The following is a 20,610-nucleotide window of genomic DNA, read 5'->3' as shown; positions in this document are numbered from 1 at the left end:
AAATTACGACCGCTTTTCATATAACGGTATATTTCAGAAATGCTTGAAACTGCAATATTTCGAAATTTAAGGACGCTAATTTACTTAAAATTTATACACCCCGGCTTATCGTGTAGCGGTAGCTTTCGGAAAGGTGGAAAACATATATTTAATAATTGCGCCGGGTATTTAATGTTCGGCTCCGCCCGAACTTAGACTTTCTTACTTGTTTTTATTTATTTCTAAGCTCAGTCAATCATTTAAGCATATTTATGTTGGTCTCTTAACCACTATTTATATCCACATTCTTTTATTTAAATATTTTCAATTAAATATAATTTTAGTTTTCTATTTATTTGATTTTTTATATATTTTTATTTTACATCTTTATAATTTTTTTATTTTTCTTTAGCGGCGCAAACATCGTTGATCAATTCCTCACAGAAGCAACGTAAGTTTTCCCCATTTTTTGTTTAATTATTTAGTTGTAACTGATATTTATTTGTATTTACATATTTACACTGCCGGCAAAAAGTATGGGCACAGCAAATTTTTCTCAATATATGCAACAATTTTTTTTCTAATAATTTTCCGCCAATTTTTTCTACAACAAAAAATATTAAAATATAGTTCCTAAACTTTGGGCAAAACTCACGAAAATTTAGCATATTTTCATGCAAATTTTCAACTTTTTAATTAAATTTTTTATAATTAAAAAAAATGCATATTTGTAGCCCAGTCAATTTTATTATAATAAAGTACAAGTTCTAGGTAGCTAGGAGTTACCATTGATTTTTGGCAATTTTTTCACGCAGTCATTTCCATACAAAAAAAGAAAAATCGAAAATACTTTCCCTTCAACAAAAAAAATCTCAAAAATCAATGCGATTTTTTACTACCTCCGAACTTGCAGTTTTTTACTAGAATTTAATGCTGCAAAATTGCATACTCGAAAAAGTTCTAAAAAATTAAAATTTGCATGAAAATTTGCTGAATTTTCGGGAGTTTTGCACAAAGTTTAGGAATTATATTTTTATGTTTTTTGTTGTAGAATGAACCATACTTTTATAAAAACTTGGCGGAAAAATATTAGAAAGAAATATTTATGCATATATTGTGAAAAATTTTCTGTGCCAATACTTTTTGCCGGCAGTGTACACTTTTTTTATTATTTGCTTAAATCTCATTATCACACATACCCCAATTTTCCGCTGCCAATTTTTTTTTACAGAAAATTCTTGTACGAGTGCTTGCTACTCAAATTGTTATATAAATATATGAATGTAGTTTGGCATTTTTAATGGTAAACGTACTTAGAACATATTTAGCCCGGTCAAGTTAGAAGTTCAAGGTTACCATAATTCGCATAAAGTTGAAAATTGGTACGAGTGTTACGAACACCATTATGAATGAAATGCCAAAAGTCGGCATCGAGCCCACGTCTGTAAAAAAATTTATTCAAGGTCAAAGGTCATATACGTTGGTTTTTTCTTTTAATTTTTCAGCAAAACGGTAAGGTTTGTCACAAAAATATCTATAAAAACCGTTATAACATTTTTCTTCCTAAGAATTACTATTTCTGAGTTATAGCGACTCAAAAAATTTTGTTCTCCATAATATGCATAATTTACACTGTACTTGTGTGGTAGTGTATTTGGCGCGGTTTCCACGGTAGGCCTACTGGACAGCTTATTTTAGTCCTATTTAACTAAATAATATTGCATCAAATAAAAATAGTACCATTGCAGGTGATGAAAGCCATTTGAATTAAAAGTAATTAGAGAAAACTATTCATCTTATTGATAATTACACTAATTTACAAGAAATTCCAACTGTGGCACTAAACCATCACTTGTCATGTAAAATTTTCCACTGAATCTGAATAGTTTTTGAGATATAGCCAAATTTCGGTTTTTAGAGATGGGAAAAAGTGTATTCACGTAATTCCATATTTTCTTTTATATAGCTGGCGGATATCAACTTTCTTTCTACAGTAGTGAAGCACATTAAATTTACTATCTTCTGCATAAACGATTTATTCCAAACGGATTAGTAGTTTAGGAACTAGTCATTGATTCATCGACAATTGTGCATAATAATAAAAAAAATATATATATTAAAAAAGTTACTTTTGGTAAAAATATCAACATGAAAGAACCTGTTAACTTTTGGATTTTTGCACTCAGAGCATGATTCTTCATTAATACAATAAGGCCCTGCTCATCAACATAAATTGAATAATAAACTTAGAAGTTATGAGCTTTTAAGTAGAGATACATATAAAAACCTATGAACAATAATTGAGCTTAAAAGTTATTCAAAGTATATTTAAACAAGTATATATTTAAGAAGTTACAAGCACTACATATACTCCCCTTTCACTAAAAAGTCAAACTAAAATTATTTAAATCAAACCAAAGGTAACTCGCCTTTTTGGTTTTTTTGGAATATTGTTAAAAATGTTCTCTATAAATGCAGGTTTAATTCTGTCAATTGATATATTCCTATACGGGTTGTGTATCTTTACTTCGAAATATTTTGGGTGTTTTTCAATGACTTCGTATATGGAGATTGCAGTCCCTCATTATTACTGTCGACACGCACAAAAACTTGTTTGCATGATAGCAAATCTTTGGGTATATAAATTTTATTTGAATTTTAGTGATGCGATATGCCTGAATGAAAAATTTGAAAATGAAGTTTAATTTTTGTAAGAAAATCATTAACATTAAAATTATATTCAGATTGAACTACGAGTTCACTTGGTAAACGTAAATTTTGTCCATAAACAAATTCCGCTGCAGTAGATTTAATATCTTCCTTGAATGAAGACCTTAAACCCAATAAGACCAGAGGAAGTTCATCCGACAAATTTATAGAATTTCCCCTTGCCAAAATTTAAGCTTTTAACTGTCTGTGTGGACGTTCAATCATGCCATGAGCTTGAGGATGATATGCAGGGGTTGTGAGATTATATTTAATTCAGTTTAAACAATTCGGTGTAGTAAAATTTAATGAATCACAAAATTTTCATTTTAAAGAATATAAAAAGCTTTGAAGAATAATTGAACTTAAAAGTTATTCAAAGTATATTTAAACAAGTATATATTTAACAAGTTACAAGCACTACAGTTCATCAACATCTCATTCTCCAATCGGCTTCCTGGTATTGAGTTGTGACGAATGAAATATCGCCTATTTTCAACTGGTGTTGCTGGGTCGGCCAATGCAGTCAGTGTATCTCTAATGTTGTCAGGATTAATTACGACAGTCCCACACCTGTTTGCCTCGGTACATGTATTCCTCGCGGGATATCCAGCATGCCACACGTTCTTATCATGTTCGACCTTTCCAATACAGTCTAAAATCATTGCCATTACGCTAGGGACTTGATGGACGCGGTAAACAATATGGGGGTCGGCAATCCCAGCTACTGAAGCTAAGTTCCACGTTGTGCATGTCCGCTCGTAGATGATTGCTGTTGCAAATCCAACTGCACGCGTAGTGATGGATATGGATCCAGCGCGTGGTTGCATAGTTGATTGAACTTGGCTTACAACTTGTGCAATCCTGTCATCCCGATCTGATTCAGTCAGACCGTATTTCGCTTCGATGCCCTTGACAAATGCGTTAAGTTGCTGGTCATTCATGCGATTTCGGAAACCTTCAGTCGACCTTTTCTGAGCTCCTTTTCCTCTACGTTTCTTTCCGCCTTTTTTTTTGCTCCGGCTCGAAGGACCATGCAAACGCTTGGAGCAACGTAGAAAAAATGAGAATAACACCGTGAATTAATACAATATTGATAAGCTTTAAAATGCAAATTCGGTGCTGCTTACAAATGATTTTGGCTTACAATATTACCTTGATAAATACGCAGCGGTGATGGCTGGATTGCGTCCGGTGTCCTTGATAGCTCGAAAGTAGTGACCGAGCTAATTCTTGAGAAGCTAAGTTGAAAAACGTTGACCTCACAGTTTATTCTTGATCTGCACAGGAATAAGAAGAAAACATTGGGTGCCAAATCAGAAATGTGCAGCAGATGACCCGACTCATCAATTCGATGTTTTTAATGCTAAAAAACTAGATTTGTTTCAGCTGATCTATTGGAGCTCAAATTATCGTGGTGCAGAACAATTCGTCTTTTTTGCGAGCATTAAATTCGAATAAATATGTAAAAACAAAATTAATTCTGATGGAAGAGAACATGCTAAAGAAAAAAAAAAATAAAAATTAAATTGTTTATTCTCTAATTAAAAGTTAGTTTTCACTTGCAAACAATTTCCTTTTCCTGTGGACTTTTTTTCTTTTGGAAATTCATGTCTTCACATTGCCATCGCCGCCAAAGCACATTCATAAAATGTACAAACTGGTCGAAAAGCGATAAAGTATATAAAAAAAAAACCACCCAACCCGCTTAGCTGCAAGGCAAGCCTACAAAATGTTTTTCGTTGCAAAAGGACTTGCGGTTCTAACAAGATTAATAGGGCTATTCGCGATCCGGTGCAAATGGCCTAGCATCATTGCATTGCAAATTTGTATTGCAAATTATTTGCAATACACAAACAAAATACACGCATTTGCATTTGTCATGGCTTGACAAATTTGCAATACCTAAAATCCATAGCATAAAAATGCTATGCATTGCATTCATAAACAAAACCAAAGCTGATGCACAAAAATTGTTTTGCAAAAGCTTTACCATGACAGTTTAATAAAGGTCGCTCACAATCGATGGCATATTTCTGCAATTGCATAAATTTGTCAGCTCTTATGCACCGAAACGCGAATAGCCCTAATGTGTTGTCGTCGCCCTCCATTTGCCTTTCAACTGTATAATTAAGTTGACAGCACTAGAGCCTAGTTGTGTTGTTGTTGTTAATTTACAACAATAACACAAAACTTCAGACATCCTGCAGCATTGGGTGTCACCTTGTGTTTTTCATTTTCTAAAGGCACGTGCAAGTGTTGTTGCTGCGGGTGAAAATTATACTTTCTTGCTTCTTATTTGCTATTTACCAGCGCGACATGGTAGTATCTAATGCCTGCTAACTTCAAACGAATATTATACAACAGCCAGCGCTTTAAGCTTTATGCTACGGTCTAGTGGTTGCTTATACCTGATACTAGTAATGTTTGTGTAAACTTATATAAATACCTTTTAATCTCTCAGACATTGTATTTAACGCCTTTTAGCAACCGCTTTGGTATAATCAAGTTTAATGTAAACGTTTGCGCTGTTTTAACTTTTGAACTGCTCTTAAACTCTTCGGTTCATTATCTTTTTTATTAAATGCATGTATGTATGTATTTCAAAGTTCAACTGTCCTTGCGTTTCAACTGCTGCTAACTAGTACAAAGTTTGTCGAAGCATTACCCCAACTTTCCCAGCGTGTAACAGATTATTTTTACAAATATGGAATATTTAAAATCTACGAAAATTTTATCACCGAATCCGAATTGCAAGGGCATACACTTTTAGGTATTGGAAAATGTTTTTCATGACCAGAACCTTCCAGCTTTCGTTTTTATTTTACTGACTATAGCCATGTGTACAAAGTATTTTTACTAACATACATATGAACATACATAAATATATACATATGTACAAATTTAGCAAATGTGTATCCATAATACGATTAAAAATCTTTTTTTTTTTTTTGCAAACCAGTAAAGCAAATGTTTCGAAGCATTTGGCAAATCTCAACACAATTCAATTTGACAACACGCAAATCCCACGTAATCTCTAAAATCAGTCAAGGTGGTCGGCAACATAAGCGGCGAGTGGAGCAGCAGCGAAAAAAGATATTCAAGTAAAAGACCGACATTAAGCAACCAAAGAAATTTCTAAAAAAAAAAAGATGTTACATAAATCAGCGGAAAGCTATTCACGTCTTACCTAATCAGATTCAGGATATCTGTATCGTTGGCATCGGCTGCTTTCCCAGCTGCAGGTTTCTTATGTACATAAATATTTCTCTGGTTAGTGGCTGACGGTAATGTGAAACGACATTTTCCATTTTGTTGAGATTTAGATTAAGTGCTAAAAATATTAGTTTTTATGCGAAAAAGGGTAACAAGCAGAAGATGATGGAATTTAGAAAGGGGAAGAGCGAAAAAAAAGCATGACATGCATAAATACTTAAATGAAATGCAAGTAAGCTTAAGCGACAATGGAAGGAATATTTACGTGCATGGATGTGTACATACATTTGTATATACATATATACATATGCATGTATGTACATATATAAATGCTTGCTCATGTGCCATTTGCCGGATGTACTCTACACTCATGGCTTGGTTATAATTTTTAAGACAACACAAGGAATGATGGAGTAGCAAAATATAACCAAAAGCGAACAATATTCACTACTACTATTTTTAAATATTTATGAATTAACGCGTACCATATACATACATAAATACATACATTCATATGTATGAAATAGCAAACAAAGTGTCAAGTGATAATTTGTTTTATGCGAACAAAGAAACGCTTTCAACGGAAGGATCATAAACACCAGTGATAAACAGATTTGTGAGTGGAATTAATGAGGCGCATGCAAACATAGTTAAGCGACACACGAATGACCTTCGACTCATGATATTCTTGATTACTTTTATGTTTAACCTCCTCATCAGCCAAGGTAATCGCCAGTAAAATACAAGAAAATGGCTACACTTTAAAAACGACAACCACAACAGCTGCAACAACAAGCAAAAACCAACTGCAATAAAGCGTCATGCACAATCAGTCAGTTTAACAGTTGGCAATGTGTTCTCGTGTTCGCTTTTAATTAAGATACTTCTAGCGTGGTGATTACATGAAAGGTCAAAAAATGTACAAAGTTTCATCAAAATTTCACCCTTTTATTCAAATTTATTAGAAAATTCAATTTAATGTAATAAAATGGAAATTTACAAAATACCGTTGATCTTTGGCAATTTTTTTGCAGTATTTTCGTCCTTATAAAAGAATTTTCGAACATAGTTCGTAGCAAAGAAAATGAGTGATATTTAAGAATATACCGACGGCAAAGTGGAAGACTTACCTATCTCCCACTCAACCGTCGATACATTGTCATACATTTAATGGTATTGTTAAACATACTTACAGTTGTCCACAAAATAATAGGACGGCGATAGTTTGATAACTTTTGGCTATTTGTCTTTTGTGTATTTTTTTTTTTTTAAGTCTACCTGGTTAAACAACAAACATCATATAAACTTACATTGCACAAAAGCTACAAAAATGCTGAAAATTTTTACCAAATTATCAAAATTTTTAATCACAATATTTAGAATTACAGTATAACAAAGTGCAAGTTCCAAGTTGGTAAAAAAATTCCGCTGATTTTTGAGAATTTTTCGGTTGAAGTTGTTTCACGTTTTTTCCATGCAAAGTATCTTCAACAAATTTCCTTTATATGAAGGACACTACCAGCACAAAAAATTGCAGATTGAAACTAGCACTTTATTATACTAAAATTAAAAGGACTACAAGACTGCATACCAAAGAATCTGATTAAAAAGTTTGAAATTTTGCTGAAAATTTGCAGAATTTTTATAATTTTTGTACGAAGATGGACATCGGGGTTTATTTGGTGTTTGTTGTATAACCAGCCAGATTTAAAAAAAAATAATAATAAACATTAAATAAACAAAACACAAATAGCCAAAACTGATCAAAATATCGCACTCCTATTATTTTGTGTGTGTATAGTGATACATATAAACTAGTTAAAAAAATTTATTAACGAAGAGATTTTCTCTTCTTCTGATTTAAACACGTAAGAAGCCTCGAACGGAAAATTTGTTTCACACCCAAATTGTAATATTTATTTTTTAAACAGATGGCAACGCTCTTTAAAAATAATTTTTAATAAAACGTTCCTAAATTGGTATCCATTGACACCCATCTTGCAATACTTAATTAAACTTAATTATCAAATTTAATTATACTTTTTAAACAGGTGAACAGGTTTCTTGAACATTTTAGCTTTCACATCGAATTCGTGATGCTTCACAGCCCAATACCTAAATTGAATTAGGCTTTTTAAACATCTGGCAACCATACTCAAAAATCCTTCTGAATTAAAGCTTTCTTAAACCTTTTCCTTTTGACATATATGTATTAAAATGGTTCATTTAACTTATGAATTAAATAAAATTAGTTTTTTAAACAGTTGGCAACGCTCTTTAAACATAATTTTTAAATAAAACTTTCCTAAACTGTTATCGATTGACTCCCATATTGTAATTCTTCATTAAACTTATTAATCAAATTTACTTATGCTTTTTAAACAGGTGTTAACCATTTTCAGTAATCCTTTGGAGTTAATACCTGTTTAAACATCCTTCGTTTAATATCCATATATTGCATATTAATTTAATAGTTCAATCGAATTGAAAACTTAAAGCAGATGGCAACCATGTTCAAAGTATCTGTGTGCCAAATTTTATTCAAACCCATCCAGACGTTTTGGCTTTTTCCCAATGCAATCTGCAAGAAAACTCATTCTAATCTAGATCTTCTTGATTGGACTGTACCACCGCTAAATTATTGCTTTTCATTATACAGATGAGATTTCTTCCATAATGCTGTATGGCGATTTTCGTTGCTTAGTAAAGAACTTAAAGGATTAAAACTTAATTTTTTTATTGTGTCGCCAAGTAGCGTCCGCTCTCTTATCCAGCCTTAGGATTCTACAAACTCGTTCACCTAACCATACAGATAGCAATTCTTTAAATTTCGAGTTTATGTATAGCTGCAGCTTTTACTTTCAGAGCTTTGACGCTAACAGCCCGCTTTTAGACACGTATAATTCGGAAAGACACTCAAAAATATATGCACTTTTCTTTTACTGGTCGTTGCGTTGATGTTATTTTCAGAATAATACAATTTCCTGGGATCTTACCATAATTTATGGGTACTCATATTTTTCACAGGATACACATACATACATACATATATGTACATATGTGCACGTGCATGTCCGATAACTTGTTCGCATAATAGCGCTCACACACTTGCCTTGCAATAGCGATTTTTTTTTTTTTAGTTTCATGAGATTCATACTTTTATTCTTGGCAAGATAACGAGCGTATTCAAGAAAAATGAGTTTTATGTTGCTTTGTGCTGCTCAAAGATGTTCACTTTTTACAGCACTCCCATTACTGTTAACGCAATCTTGCACAAATGGCAAAATTAAAGCAAAAACATGTTGAAAACTCACCCACGCTGTTCTGGGTTTTGAGTTGGCCAGGGCGTATGAGCAATATTTTTGCACGCTATGTACAATGATTTTCAATGCAGCAAAGCCGGAGCGGGGCAAAATCTCTTAGCCAGGAAAAATATGTAGTTTATGAAAAACTCCAAGAAAATACATAAAATTTACCGAAATCCTAGTTGTTCAATAAAGGGACAATCGCCCTCGTTATGCCAGTGTCCATTTTCAGTTTGTAGAAAAAGAAATGTTAAGTGTATTGTAAAATAGGTAGGGAAGTGAGCAGTTGCAAGTGCTGCATTCTATAGCAGCTTCAATGTGCCAAATTTTATTTATGTAACTTAAGTTAAGCGTACAAACATATGTACATACTTTATTAGGTACATACGTATGCACATGCAGATATATGTATATTTCGGTATATTGAGAATAGTGATAGTTTTTGGCATCTACTTGAACTTTTACTTAATACCATTTCTATGTATCTGCCTAACACTGCAGGCCAATTTTTGTCAAAGCTTTTACCACTTTGCTTCTTTTTACTTTTTACTTCTTACTAGTTTTCTATTTCTTCAGCTTCCTTCAAGTGTAAAAGAAAAAAAACTACGCCAAATGGCAGCTGTCAGCAGTTTAAGCATTTTCTCCTTAACATTACTGAAGAAGCAATGCCGCAAAGCACAAATGTGTCGTTAGTTTCGTGACTGTTCGCCTTGCCATCACATACTCGCATACATACATATGTATGTACGTAAAAATCATATATAGAATCACACTTATGTATCTCTCCATAATACATATAGAGCTAGTTTTAACACTTAATATATGTATATATATTGTTGGTGCATGATGACAATGCATTTTCCATAAAAACCAAGCAATCAGCGAAGCTTTGGAAAATAACGCGCATTGTCTTACATTTTGATTCTTGCACTGTGAGTAGCAAAAGCCACCATCTAATCATTTACTTATACAAATATATGTACATACATACATATATTTGAAGTTATCAGTCAGCTAAATAAACTGACAAGCGACATGATCCTAGTGAGTGTCATAGCTTCAGCTACCACATTTCGACTTAAGTTAGTACTGAAGTAGGTTAAGATGATTTTTTTTACAATTGGTTTTGACTTTCGATTCATTTTGAATTTGTGCTTCTTTTAAATACCGACCAGTATATACAATTTAAATTTTCCGTGGCAAACATCAAAACAAAGTGTGGCAAGAATGGAAAGTACTCTATTAGTGTTAGAGTTTTTATAACAGCGTTTTTGCATAGAATAACGATGGTATATATTCGAGGGTATATGAAGATCGTTTTTCCTGAGAAAAGTCATAGTTCAGCACGTCTGAGTTTTATTTTATTTGGAGTCAAGGGTAGAGCTGGGATACTATCGAGAGACCGCCATTCGACACTTTTCGAAACGATAGATGAAAGCATCGATAGTACTATCCCAATTCCATGAATTTAAATTTTAATTTCTAGAATAATTTTTGGTACGCAGTATTATAGCTTATTAAATTCTAGTATAATAAAGTGCAAGCTTTAAGTTGCTAAAAAATCGCGCTGATTTTCTTCCATACAAAGTATTTTTTTTTTTTTTATATGGAGAAGATGTTATGCACGCCAGAAAAAAGGTATGAACAATCAACTCGATTTTTTGGAAACTTAAAACTTGCACCTTACTATACTAGAATTTAATAAGCTATAAAACTGCTTACCAAAAATTATTCTAGAAATTAAAATTAAAATGCTTGGAATTGGGATGAAAAGTTTGTGAAATTTTTACAATTTTCGTACAAAGTCTGAAATATAGATTTATACCGTATTTTTTAGATAAAGAGCTATACTTTTATATAAAAAAATGAAATTTAAAAAAAGCAAAAGAAAAGTAGACAAAACTGGTAAAAGGTTTGTTGTGCTATCTTTTGTCGCGGGGTGTACATATTTTTAATACTGATTCAGATTCTGAGGATAAAAGTACGTAACTTTTGTTAGAAACTTTTTTCTCGTCCTTGGCTTCTAAAATGGACGAAAATGTTTTGATTGGTAAACAACAAAATATGACTTCCATTTTGGGGTTGAGCTTACCGGAAGTCTATTTTTTTCACAGATTCGTAGTCTGCGGACGAAAATACATAATTTTTGGCGGAAACTTTTTTCTGGATTCCTTTTCCTGTTACAATAATGCACTTCCGAACTGTTTAACCACTTCCGGCCGAGATAAACATTTCGGATTGCTGTGTGGAAAAGTAGCACATTTCAGATTGTTAAGTCGTGAAAACTTACATATTTCAAGACTTTTCAGGGTTTGAGTAAATCATAAAAACATAATTTTGGGCCTTAGGCAATTCAGCGCGTTTTATTGTTGATCATTGAACATATACTTTTTTTTTAATATACTCCACTTTTCCTAACTCTGTGTAGTCATATTTTACTTCATGTCTACGTGATTTTTGTCTTTGTTTTTTGCCAATGAAAATATTTGGACAGTTCTTCGATGGAAAGAGTAACGTTTTGCGTTTTTTTTTCGACGGTATACGGCTGCTTGCTCCTTGTATAAATTCGCCTTGTGTACGCGACAATCTGAAATATGGTACGCTTCCACGCGAATAGTGAAATGTACTCTTCGTAGGGGCCGACGAAAAGTAGTGGCATTCAAAGAGATGTCAGATCAATATGGAATCTGCCCGGCATTATCCAGCACTACACCGAGATAGTATCGTTTAATTGCTCGGGTCAAAGAGTTTATGTACTTTATGAAACTGTTACAGTCTACAAGCGACAACGGCTAACTTACTTCCACGCCCGCATTATATTCGTTTTGACCTAGAGCGGTGGCCAATTAAACTAACTTATGTACATCCCACTTTGTAACACTTTCCTTTTTTTCAATTTAATTCTGCAAAATTCTTTGTTTTATACAATGAACAGAGTAAAACATGGAACAACTTTGTATAATTTTTTTTTCGTTAATAAGTTCGCCAGGTTAAACAATAATATATACCTACCTTTGCAATTGCTGGCTTAATCAGACTTTGTCTAACAAAGAGGTCATACAAAACTTTCAGTCTAGTCTGTAGACAAACACCAACTGCTCGTCCAGCCATCTGCCCTTTATTTGCAATTGTAATATTTATTCGTACTTGCTTTTGGCGGTGGATGAAGAGTGCACATACATACATACATATATGCAATGCATAAAATGTAATGCTTTTTATCTCCACATGTTCTCATGTTGCTACATAGAAATCGTAGTCAATATATACACATATGTATATATTGAGATCTACAGTGACACAAACAAATGACCACGAGTTGATTTTTTTTTATATGTTCGTAATGTTTTTCGAGTAAATTTTTTTTTTCTATAAAAATACCATCCAAGCTTTAACCAAAACCATATAAATCGCATTCCCAAAACTTAGACAAAATTTAAGAAAACTCAAAAATTTTCATCAAAATGTCAACTTTTTATTCTGACTCTGTTGTTTCGGGTATGCAGTTTTATAGCCCATATAATTTTAGTCTAATAAAGTGCAAGTTTTAACCAGTTAAAAAATCGCGTTGATTTTTAAGAATTTTTTTTGTCGACTACTTTTTCGTTTTTTTTTTTTTTTTTTTAATATAACAAGTGCAATTTACAAAAACTGGCGTTGATATTTTGAAATTTTGTTGCTAACGGTCTCCGCGTTTTATTTAATAAGAAACTCATGCTTATATGTAAAAAACTGCAAAAATCTGTCACCACAAAAAAAATTCTCAAAAATCAACGGGATTTTCTAGCCGTTTGAAACTTGCACTTCCTTAGACTAAAATTGTATGAACTATAAAACTGCATACCCAATGTTCTAAAGATTCAGATAAAAAGTTGAAATTTTTTGAAAATTTGTAGAATTTTCCTAAATTTTGTATAAAGATTGAAACTGTGATTTATATGGTTTTGGTTAAAGCTTGGACGGTATTTTTTTATAGAAAAACAACAAAAAAAAATTTTGCTCGAAAACCGTAACGAATATTTAAAAAAAAATCAACACGTGGTCATTTGTTTCAGTCACTGTACGTACCAATTATAAATGCAGTAATTCACCTGGGTAGTCATTCCATAAATGGCGGGCATTATTATTTATGTCACTTGAAACTTTTACTTCTACATGTACAGCAGTTGGTGAACAAACCATGCAAGTGCATAGCTCGTTGCACACATTTTCCCATTGTCAATCAGTTGGCTAGACAGAAATGCAAATACATAAGCACATATACTTAAGTATGTTTGTACATAAGTTAGCAGTTCGGTGTTTAAATGGTGTCACTTCATCGCGGGACGTGCACATGTAGGAATATACATACATACTTTGTACAGATAAATGGGCTACTAGTATTTTCTCCCCTTTTAATAACCTAATCATAACTGCCATTTACTACTGCATATATCTGTATATATCCGCACATATCACAGTTATTCGTGGCGCATAAATATTGGTAGCAAGGTACATTGAACAGGTAGTATCAGTAGAGCAGCTGATTTGATTTATTTTCAAATTATTTGGTCTCGAAAATGTCAAACAAAAATTCTGAATTGTTAAAATCCATTTGCATGTGAAACCTTTTTCCATACAAAACAAGCGATTGAATAGCAGCTTTTGGAACGTTCGCCCAACTCAGCACCCAACCGCTGATTACTGGCCCNGAATTAACGTTATTTTTCATACTTTAAAGGTAATCTTCGTCGAATCAACGTAGTCCTTTTTATCTTGTCAAATTACTTTTAATAATTATGAACCTTAACAAGAAAGAAAACAAAGAGGCTACGTATTATTTAAGCTTTTTTTTAATATATTTTGGAGCAATTCTTTCTTCAGTCCAATGGCGACAAAAATGGAAAATGAGCAACAGTGTTCGTCAAATCGACGAAGATTAACCGTTCAGGGTTAATGTAATGAAACTTTATTCAAACAACGGTTGTGTGAAATAACGTTATGAAATGTACATACATATGTACATATCGACGGTAGTTTGGTAAAAACCTCGTATCTCGGAAATCGCTAGTACTTCGTATCTCTAAAAATTAATTCAAAATAGGCCCGAACATAGACGATTCATTATATATTATTCTTAATTAACTAAAAAGTACTTAATCTTTAATATTCAGTAAAAAAAAAGTCATTAAAAATTAAATTCCTATTACTTAATTAAATAAAATTTAATTTCGTACATTCTGTCTATTTCCACATTGGATAGATTGGGCACTGGTATTTCCTTTGACGGAACTGATTCCGGATGCAAGCGCTTACGCTTTAGGCTCGTACCAGAAAGGTCGGAGGTTTTAAAATAATTCTCACAAATATGTGCTGTTGGTGGCAAAGCCATGTGGCAAGCTAGCTCCCACTTTTTTTTTTACAAATTCGTCGTTCGGTACGATGAACAGGGAGTCACCGCATTATTAGTTTATTTTTGCTTTCTATACTTCTTTTTTGTTAATATTCTCTTCTGTTCACGATTTCAAAAAAAATTTAAAATTCAAACTACCAAAAAGGTTAAGGGAAGTGACAACAAATTTCAAAAATTTAACTAACACACTCAAGCAATTGTCAAATATGGATATGAGAAAAATTAAATGTCATTACTTGGCACACTGTATACATTGTGGTTACATAAATTTGACCCGCAAGCTTCCTTCAAAAACATGTAGTTGGTTTTAAAAAGCATTGACTGAATATCTAAAGCCGGCACATACTTTTGGTCATAGGTAATGCTTTACCAAATTGTAGCAGTGGTAGAAAAGCAGAGGCAAAACGACTATTTTCTCCTATAAAGATTTTCTTATAGTGTCAAGGCATATTTTTCAGTGTAGTACTGAATGATCAAAGGGAGTTTGCATTCAACCAAAATTTATAATCACGATGATTGCGAATGCTATTGTTACATTCACATTCTATACTGAATGGAACTCTACGATTCAATAATACATTACGTTTGTTTTTGTGTCAAAATAATTTAAGCCACTCAGGAATAATTTAAGCCACTCAGGATTTTTTTTATACAAACAATCAAAATTTTGAAACGAATGCGAAGTGAATGCAGATCCTACTGATTCAATCATTTTACAGCTCTGGTACAGTACCACATAGCGAAATCTTCTACGGTTGCCTAGATTCCACTCAGTCAATTCTGAGTGGAATATGTACCCAGTTTTTAACGGGATATACTCCAGACAAATGGACAATAGTCTCATTACAAGATTCGCCCAGAGGATAGGTCAGCCAAAGTTATAACAACGTTTTTGTGTTATTCCGTAAGTACAGCTTCCATGTCGCTAAAGCCATTTAAATTCTCGCCGCTACACCGATTTCGTAGACCATTGCCTTAAGGATTGCGCCGAAATCGGTTCGTCTCCAAATCTGACAATTATTGCAAGTACTTCATCATTTACACCGAGGCATACTCTCCAAGTATCTTCACGAACTTTGTTATAGACTACAGATGCTGACACTCGGTGCCAGTTTTGGAGCCATCTTAACTTTAAGCACAAAAGAGACTCTACAATGTGTGAGTCTAGGCTCAGCGCTTTGGATCTCATGCAGTAAACACTTACCGCGCGTATAAAAAAAAAATAAGTAAATGCTGGCTATTTAGACCACAATATTTCTATTACTTTACGCGCTTCAAGCTATTTATTTATATTGCACCTCATTTTGAAAAACCTATACCTTATCTGCTTAAGTGAAAGTCAAGTAAAATTTATTCACCTTGATAGGTGTTAAAATTCCATTCATCCCACATATATGTATGTAAATCCTTACTGTGTTTAAGTACGGCGGTCATACTGGATGCCCTGGCTCATTATTATTTCCATATCCACTTTGGTTTGAATGCTCTGTGCTTTTGTTAGAGGTTTCGCACATTTTTAGCGCCATTACAACCGCACTTAATTAGATTTACTTCCTTGGCACCCAACTTGACTTTCGTTCCACTAAAGCGGCCAACCACGCACAGAGAAACCAGCAAGAAGGCGTTGGTTGGCAAGTAGGCAAGTGGCAACCGCAAATAACTGCATTCATATACATATATTTATGTATGTGAGTACATATGTATGTAGTACATGCATTTGTGCGTTCGTGTTGTTCTCATTTCCTGTTAGCCATGCTGAGCCACGCGCGTATTTGTACGAGGGCTCTGGTCGCTGACGTTGTCAGCGAATGAAAATTTAATTTATTAAGCCAGCAGCATAGCCTCTTGGTGCGCATTTTGCGGATGCTGCTGATATGCAGATTTTGTCTTTACTTCCCTGCAGGAAATGGGACTAGGTTGTAGCTAACTGTTAACTAACTAGCAGTCGACTAGTGGTAACTACTTATTAACTATTTCCTTTGGCCGTAACTAACTACTTTTGAAGGGCGATGGCTGCAAAGTAGTGATCTCTGGTTTACTCTGAACTACTTTTGGACATAGACTATCAATAAAAAAAGATTTTTTCTCTTTTTTATATATTTTTTATTTACTTAATTTAACATTACATTATTTGTTTACGTTTTCTTTTGTAGGTGCTCCCACTTTTGAATACCATCAGACATGTCATCAAAATAGTAATGTAAAATTTCTGATCTTGATTTTATTTGTCCTCAATTCGAAAAAGAATCTGCGAAGTGCAAAAAAAAAGTGTACTGAAAGTATTTTTTTGTAGGAGGATATTTAAATAGAAACTTGTAAAGAAAAAAACTCCACATAACGTCTGCTGACTCCTGCACGACTTTACAACTAATTTAAAGTTAGTTTTGTCAAAGCTAATTAACAGTTAGTCATTTATCGAAATCCCGCAAAAAATCTAACTAGAAGTTGGTTATTTTAATCAATTGATAATTTTTTCCTGCAGGGCTCCTTCTCATTTCGTTGTTTTTTTTTTCATTTAGACTCTAGGCATACATATATCTTTACATAGTAATTTCCTTTTTGCGCTTGTGGTGTGCGAATTTTATTAGCTTTTATTCTTGAACACTTTCACTGTTGTATCCATGAATGATGTGTTCAGCGTTAAAAAAGAAATATTTCGGTTTGTAACTTACTTCTTGTAAGCTTAATGCACTATTGCCTAATTAATTGTTTCAATACAAACATTTTGTGTACATATTTCAGATATAATCCAGCATCAATTATCCAGATCTTCTAAACTGCACAATACACAATGCATATGTTTCAGCTTAATTTTGTACATACATACATATGTATGCATTCCAGAATTTGTATCTATTATGCAATAATGTGCGTTCATGCAAATTCAAACGGCAAATTTTCCATGGGATTACGGTCAAAATCATCTATTGTCCGCATGTCTGTCCTTGCCACATGCAACATATGTATGTATGTACATATGTAATCAACTGTTGTGGCATTAATCCCCTTGCGCATAAAAGAGCAGGCAGGGAGAAAATGCAAAATCAATTTTAATTTCAATAAATTGTGACCGAAGGTCATTTTGCTTGTAGTGTAAATGATAACTTGATCGATTTGTGGTTTAATGTATGCCTATGCTGATATGGGGAACAAAAAATTAATATAGTTAGTTTCTCGTACCTTGCATGTTTGTGCAAATTAATTGTAGGCACTTCATTGTTTACCGAGTGCTGGGGCGTATGAGTAACCTGGTAGGCGTGTTGTTTCTTCAATATATACTATGTACATACATATGTGTGTATGTATCTATGTATTTATGAATGCACATTTAATTTTTAGGTATGTAAATATGTACATATTTGGGTTGCATATACAAATATTGCACAACAATAATAAATTCAAACTGCAGCCGGTTTATGGCTAACTACAGAATTTCTTTGCGGTCGACTTGTCTAGTCTTCTTCTTATACACCCCGTGTCAAAATTATAAACGCACCACATGCAAGTTTAAAAATGGTTTTTTATTAATTTTGATAATTTTTTTTTATAAAAATATAGTTAATTTATTAATAAAAACCTTAAAAACCCAAATTTAAAATTTTGTGCATTATTTTAAGAATCAACGGCAGGTTCTATCTAATTCAAACTTATTCAAAATCTTTCTAAGGGTACGTTCACACAGGAAGCGAGGCCGAGCAGAGCGAAGCCTTTCCGACCGGAGCGAAGCTTTCAAATTAATGTTGCTAGTATATGAAAGCGTTTACACAGCGAGCGTTTTGGAGCTAAAAGCAAAGCGTTTTTTCATTTAAAATTATCTTCCTGTGTTTTCAGCCACTTTGCGCTGATGCGAAAAAATCTAAATAATTAAGTAAGCATGTATTTTTAGAGAAAGTAATTGCAGCAAAATGAACAAATATTTTAGCCGCTTTTCATTGAATGTAAATTTTGTTACATCTTTACAGCCGATTCCATACAAAAAGCTACGCTCTGCTTTCTTCAGTGTGAACGCCGTCTTGCTTCGCTCGGTGCCGCTCGGCTTTCTGTATGAACGTACCCTAAAAAATCGAATTAAAAGTGAAACGAAGAAAAAACGCCATAAAATTTGCTGATGCCAGTAACTAGCAAAACAAATATTTTTTCGAAGTTAAATTTTGAGAATGTCGTTCCATGCTCACAAACTATAAATTGAAAAACAAATTTTAGTGATCGGGTTCTATTTTCCAACCAGGTTTAAATATTTTAGTAACTTAAACCTGTAGGCTTTGCTTCACATAAATTTAATATGGATCATTCAAGCATCCATTTTTCTATTATCTAACACCCATTAGCACAAAAAAAGAGTCGAGGCTAAACTATTATAAATAATAAATCCGATAGTGTGTAGCTTCCCAGCACGTACATATATGTAAGTATTTTGATGAGAATCATAAAATCGGCAAAACTTTATGAATAACAAAAAGAAGCAACAAATTGTTTCGTGTGGATCCTAACTTTCATGTTTTCATACAACATGCAAAGATATTTTTCCACTTTACTCGCACGTGATAAGTTTTGTCCCCTGTGTGCATTTTATTATCATAAAAGCTTCTCTTTGCTCTGAGCACTAATAAACTATTAAAGAATTTTACACAGCAAATATTTCACCTGATATTGAAAGCACAGCAAATGCCCAACAACCTGATATTTATCTACATATACTACTTATAATGTAAAGTAACCCCAAAGCGGTCATAAACTTTGGTTTGATTACCTGTGAGTTGCCACAATTATGTAGTCAACGAAATCTAAATATTTAGGTACATACATACATACCTATACTCGTAGGAACATGAATATATTTAAAATATTAAGGTTTTGTGTTGGTGCAAAAATGATTTTAATTTGTAGTTGAAGAGAAGACGATTCCGAAGGCAAAGGGAATGGCCAAAAGATATTTTATTGCATCCGGTTTAGGCACCCCATGTGTTTGGGTGTTTGCACCAAGTTTTTGCTGGGTAGCACCCATTCATCCGTTTGGAAGCGATCTAATGTGGAGAAAAGCAAATCCCCAACAATGGCTTGCGTGCTGGACTTGGGACCCGTCACGTCCACTAGCCTCATGAGCTACTGAAATTTATTTCACCTCATAGTTGTCAAAAATTTTCTCGCCGCGAACTTTGTTACCGATTCACACGCTCAAAATAATAGGTTTTGAGATATGTATTCAAGAAATAAACTTACAAAATGCCGGAAATCGTAAAATTTAGAATTTTGCTTAACTTTCGAAAATAAAATTAATTTATTTCGTTTGGCATCGTTATATGATAAAAGAAAATTTCTGACCCAAATTTATCCGAACCAAAAATGGTTCAAATAATTGGGCGATTTGACTTGACCCACATGTAAATCACTGTTCCATATCTAGACCAATCTAATGTCTAATGGCATGCCATGTCTTTTACCCGAGTTTCAAATCAATGCTCGAGTGATGAATTGTAACATAATTATATTTTTTCCATACATTCTTTTTTTTGATATTTTCATGAACTTAATAAATACTATAGTTCTCATTTCCCTAAACGATATACACACATATACATATAAACATGCCCATTTAAGTACACTTGCATAAATTTCTTTAATATTCCAATTTCGATTGCTTTAGCTACGCAGGAGTATCAGCGAAATAGAATTCCGAAATTCTGCAAACTGACGAACAGTGGTTCGAATCGCAAATCTAGCTGGACGAAACTATTTAAACAAATACTCGTTGATGGATCTTTACACCACTTCTTACCTAGGGGATTTTTGAGTCGCTGATTACGAATCTGAAGTCACTTATCAAAAATTCAAAATGGCGGATCCAATATGGCGGACGAAAATTTAAAAAAATCGGTAGATTTCTATGAAACTGGGTATCTGGGGGTTTTCTGGGTCGCTGATTACATATCTAAAGTCATTTACCAAAAATTCAAAATGGCGGATCCAATATGGCGGACGAAAATTTAAAAAAATCGGTAGATTTCTATGTAA

At 33.2% G+C, this 20,610-nt stretch overlaps 1 protein-coding gene across 14 annotated transcripts in view; it reads left to right on the top strand.

The window, feature by feature from the left end:
- The window catches only part of Sap47 (Synapse-associated protein 47kD), a 99,670-nt gene that overhangs the window by 46,915 nt on the left and 32,145 nt on the right, over positions 1 to 20,610 (top strand). For 11 of the 14 annotated variants that reach the window (XM_017611377.1, XM_017611376.1, XM_017611375.1 and 8 more), the window contains one exon: positions 392 to 430. The exons of the other annotated variants lie outside the window; for them this stretch is intronic. In XM_017611377.1, the coding sequence (XP_017466866.1) occupies positions 392 to 430 (39 nt within the window). The remainder of the gene's footprint in view (positions 1 to 391; positions 431 to 20,610) is intronic. 14 annotated transcript variants of the gene reach the window in all.

The sequence above is a fragment of the Rhagoletis zephyria genome, unplaced genomic scaffold (assembly GCF_001687245.7).
Source record: "Rhagoletis zephyria isolate East Lansing unplaced genomic scaffold, Rhagoletis_zephyria_1.1 Rzeph_scaffold_00398, whole genome shotgun sequence".
NCBI classification, from domain to species: domain Eukaryota; kingdom Metazoa; phylum Arthropoda; class Insecta; order Diptera; family Tephritidae; genus Rhagoletis; species Rhagoletis zephyria.
This window is presented reverse-complemented; position numbering and strand designations above follow the sequence as displayed.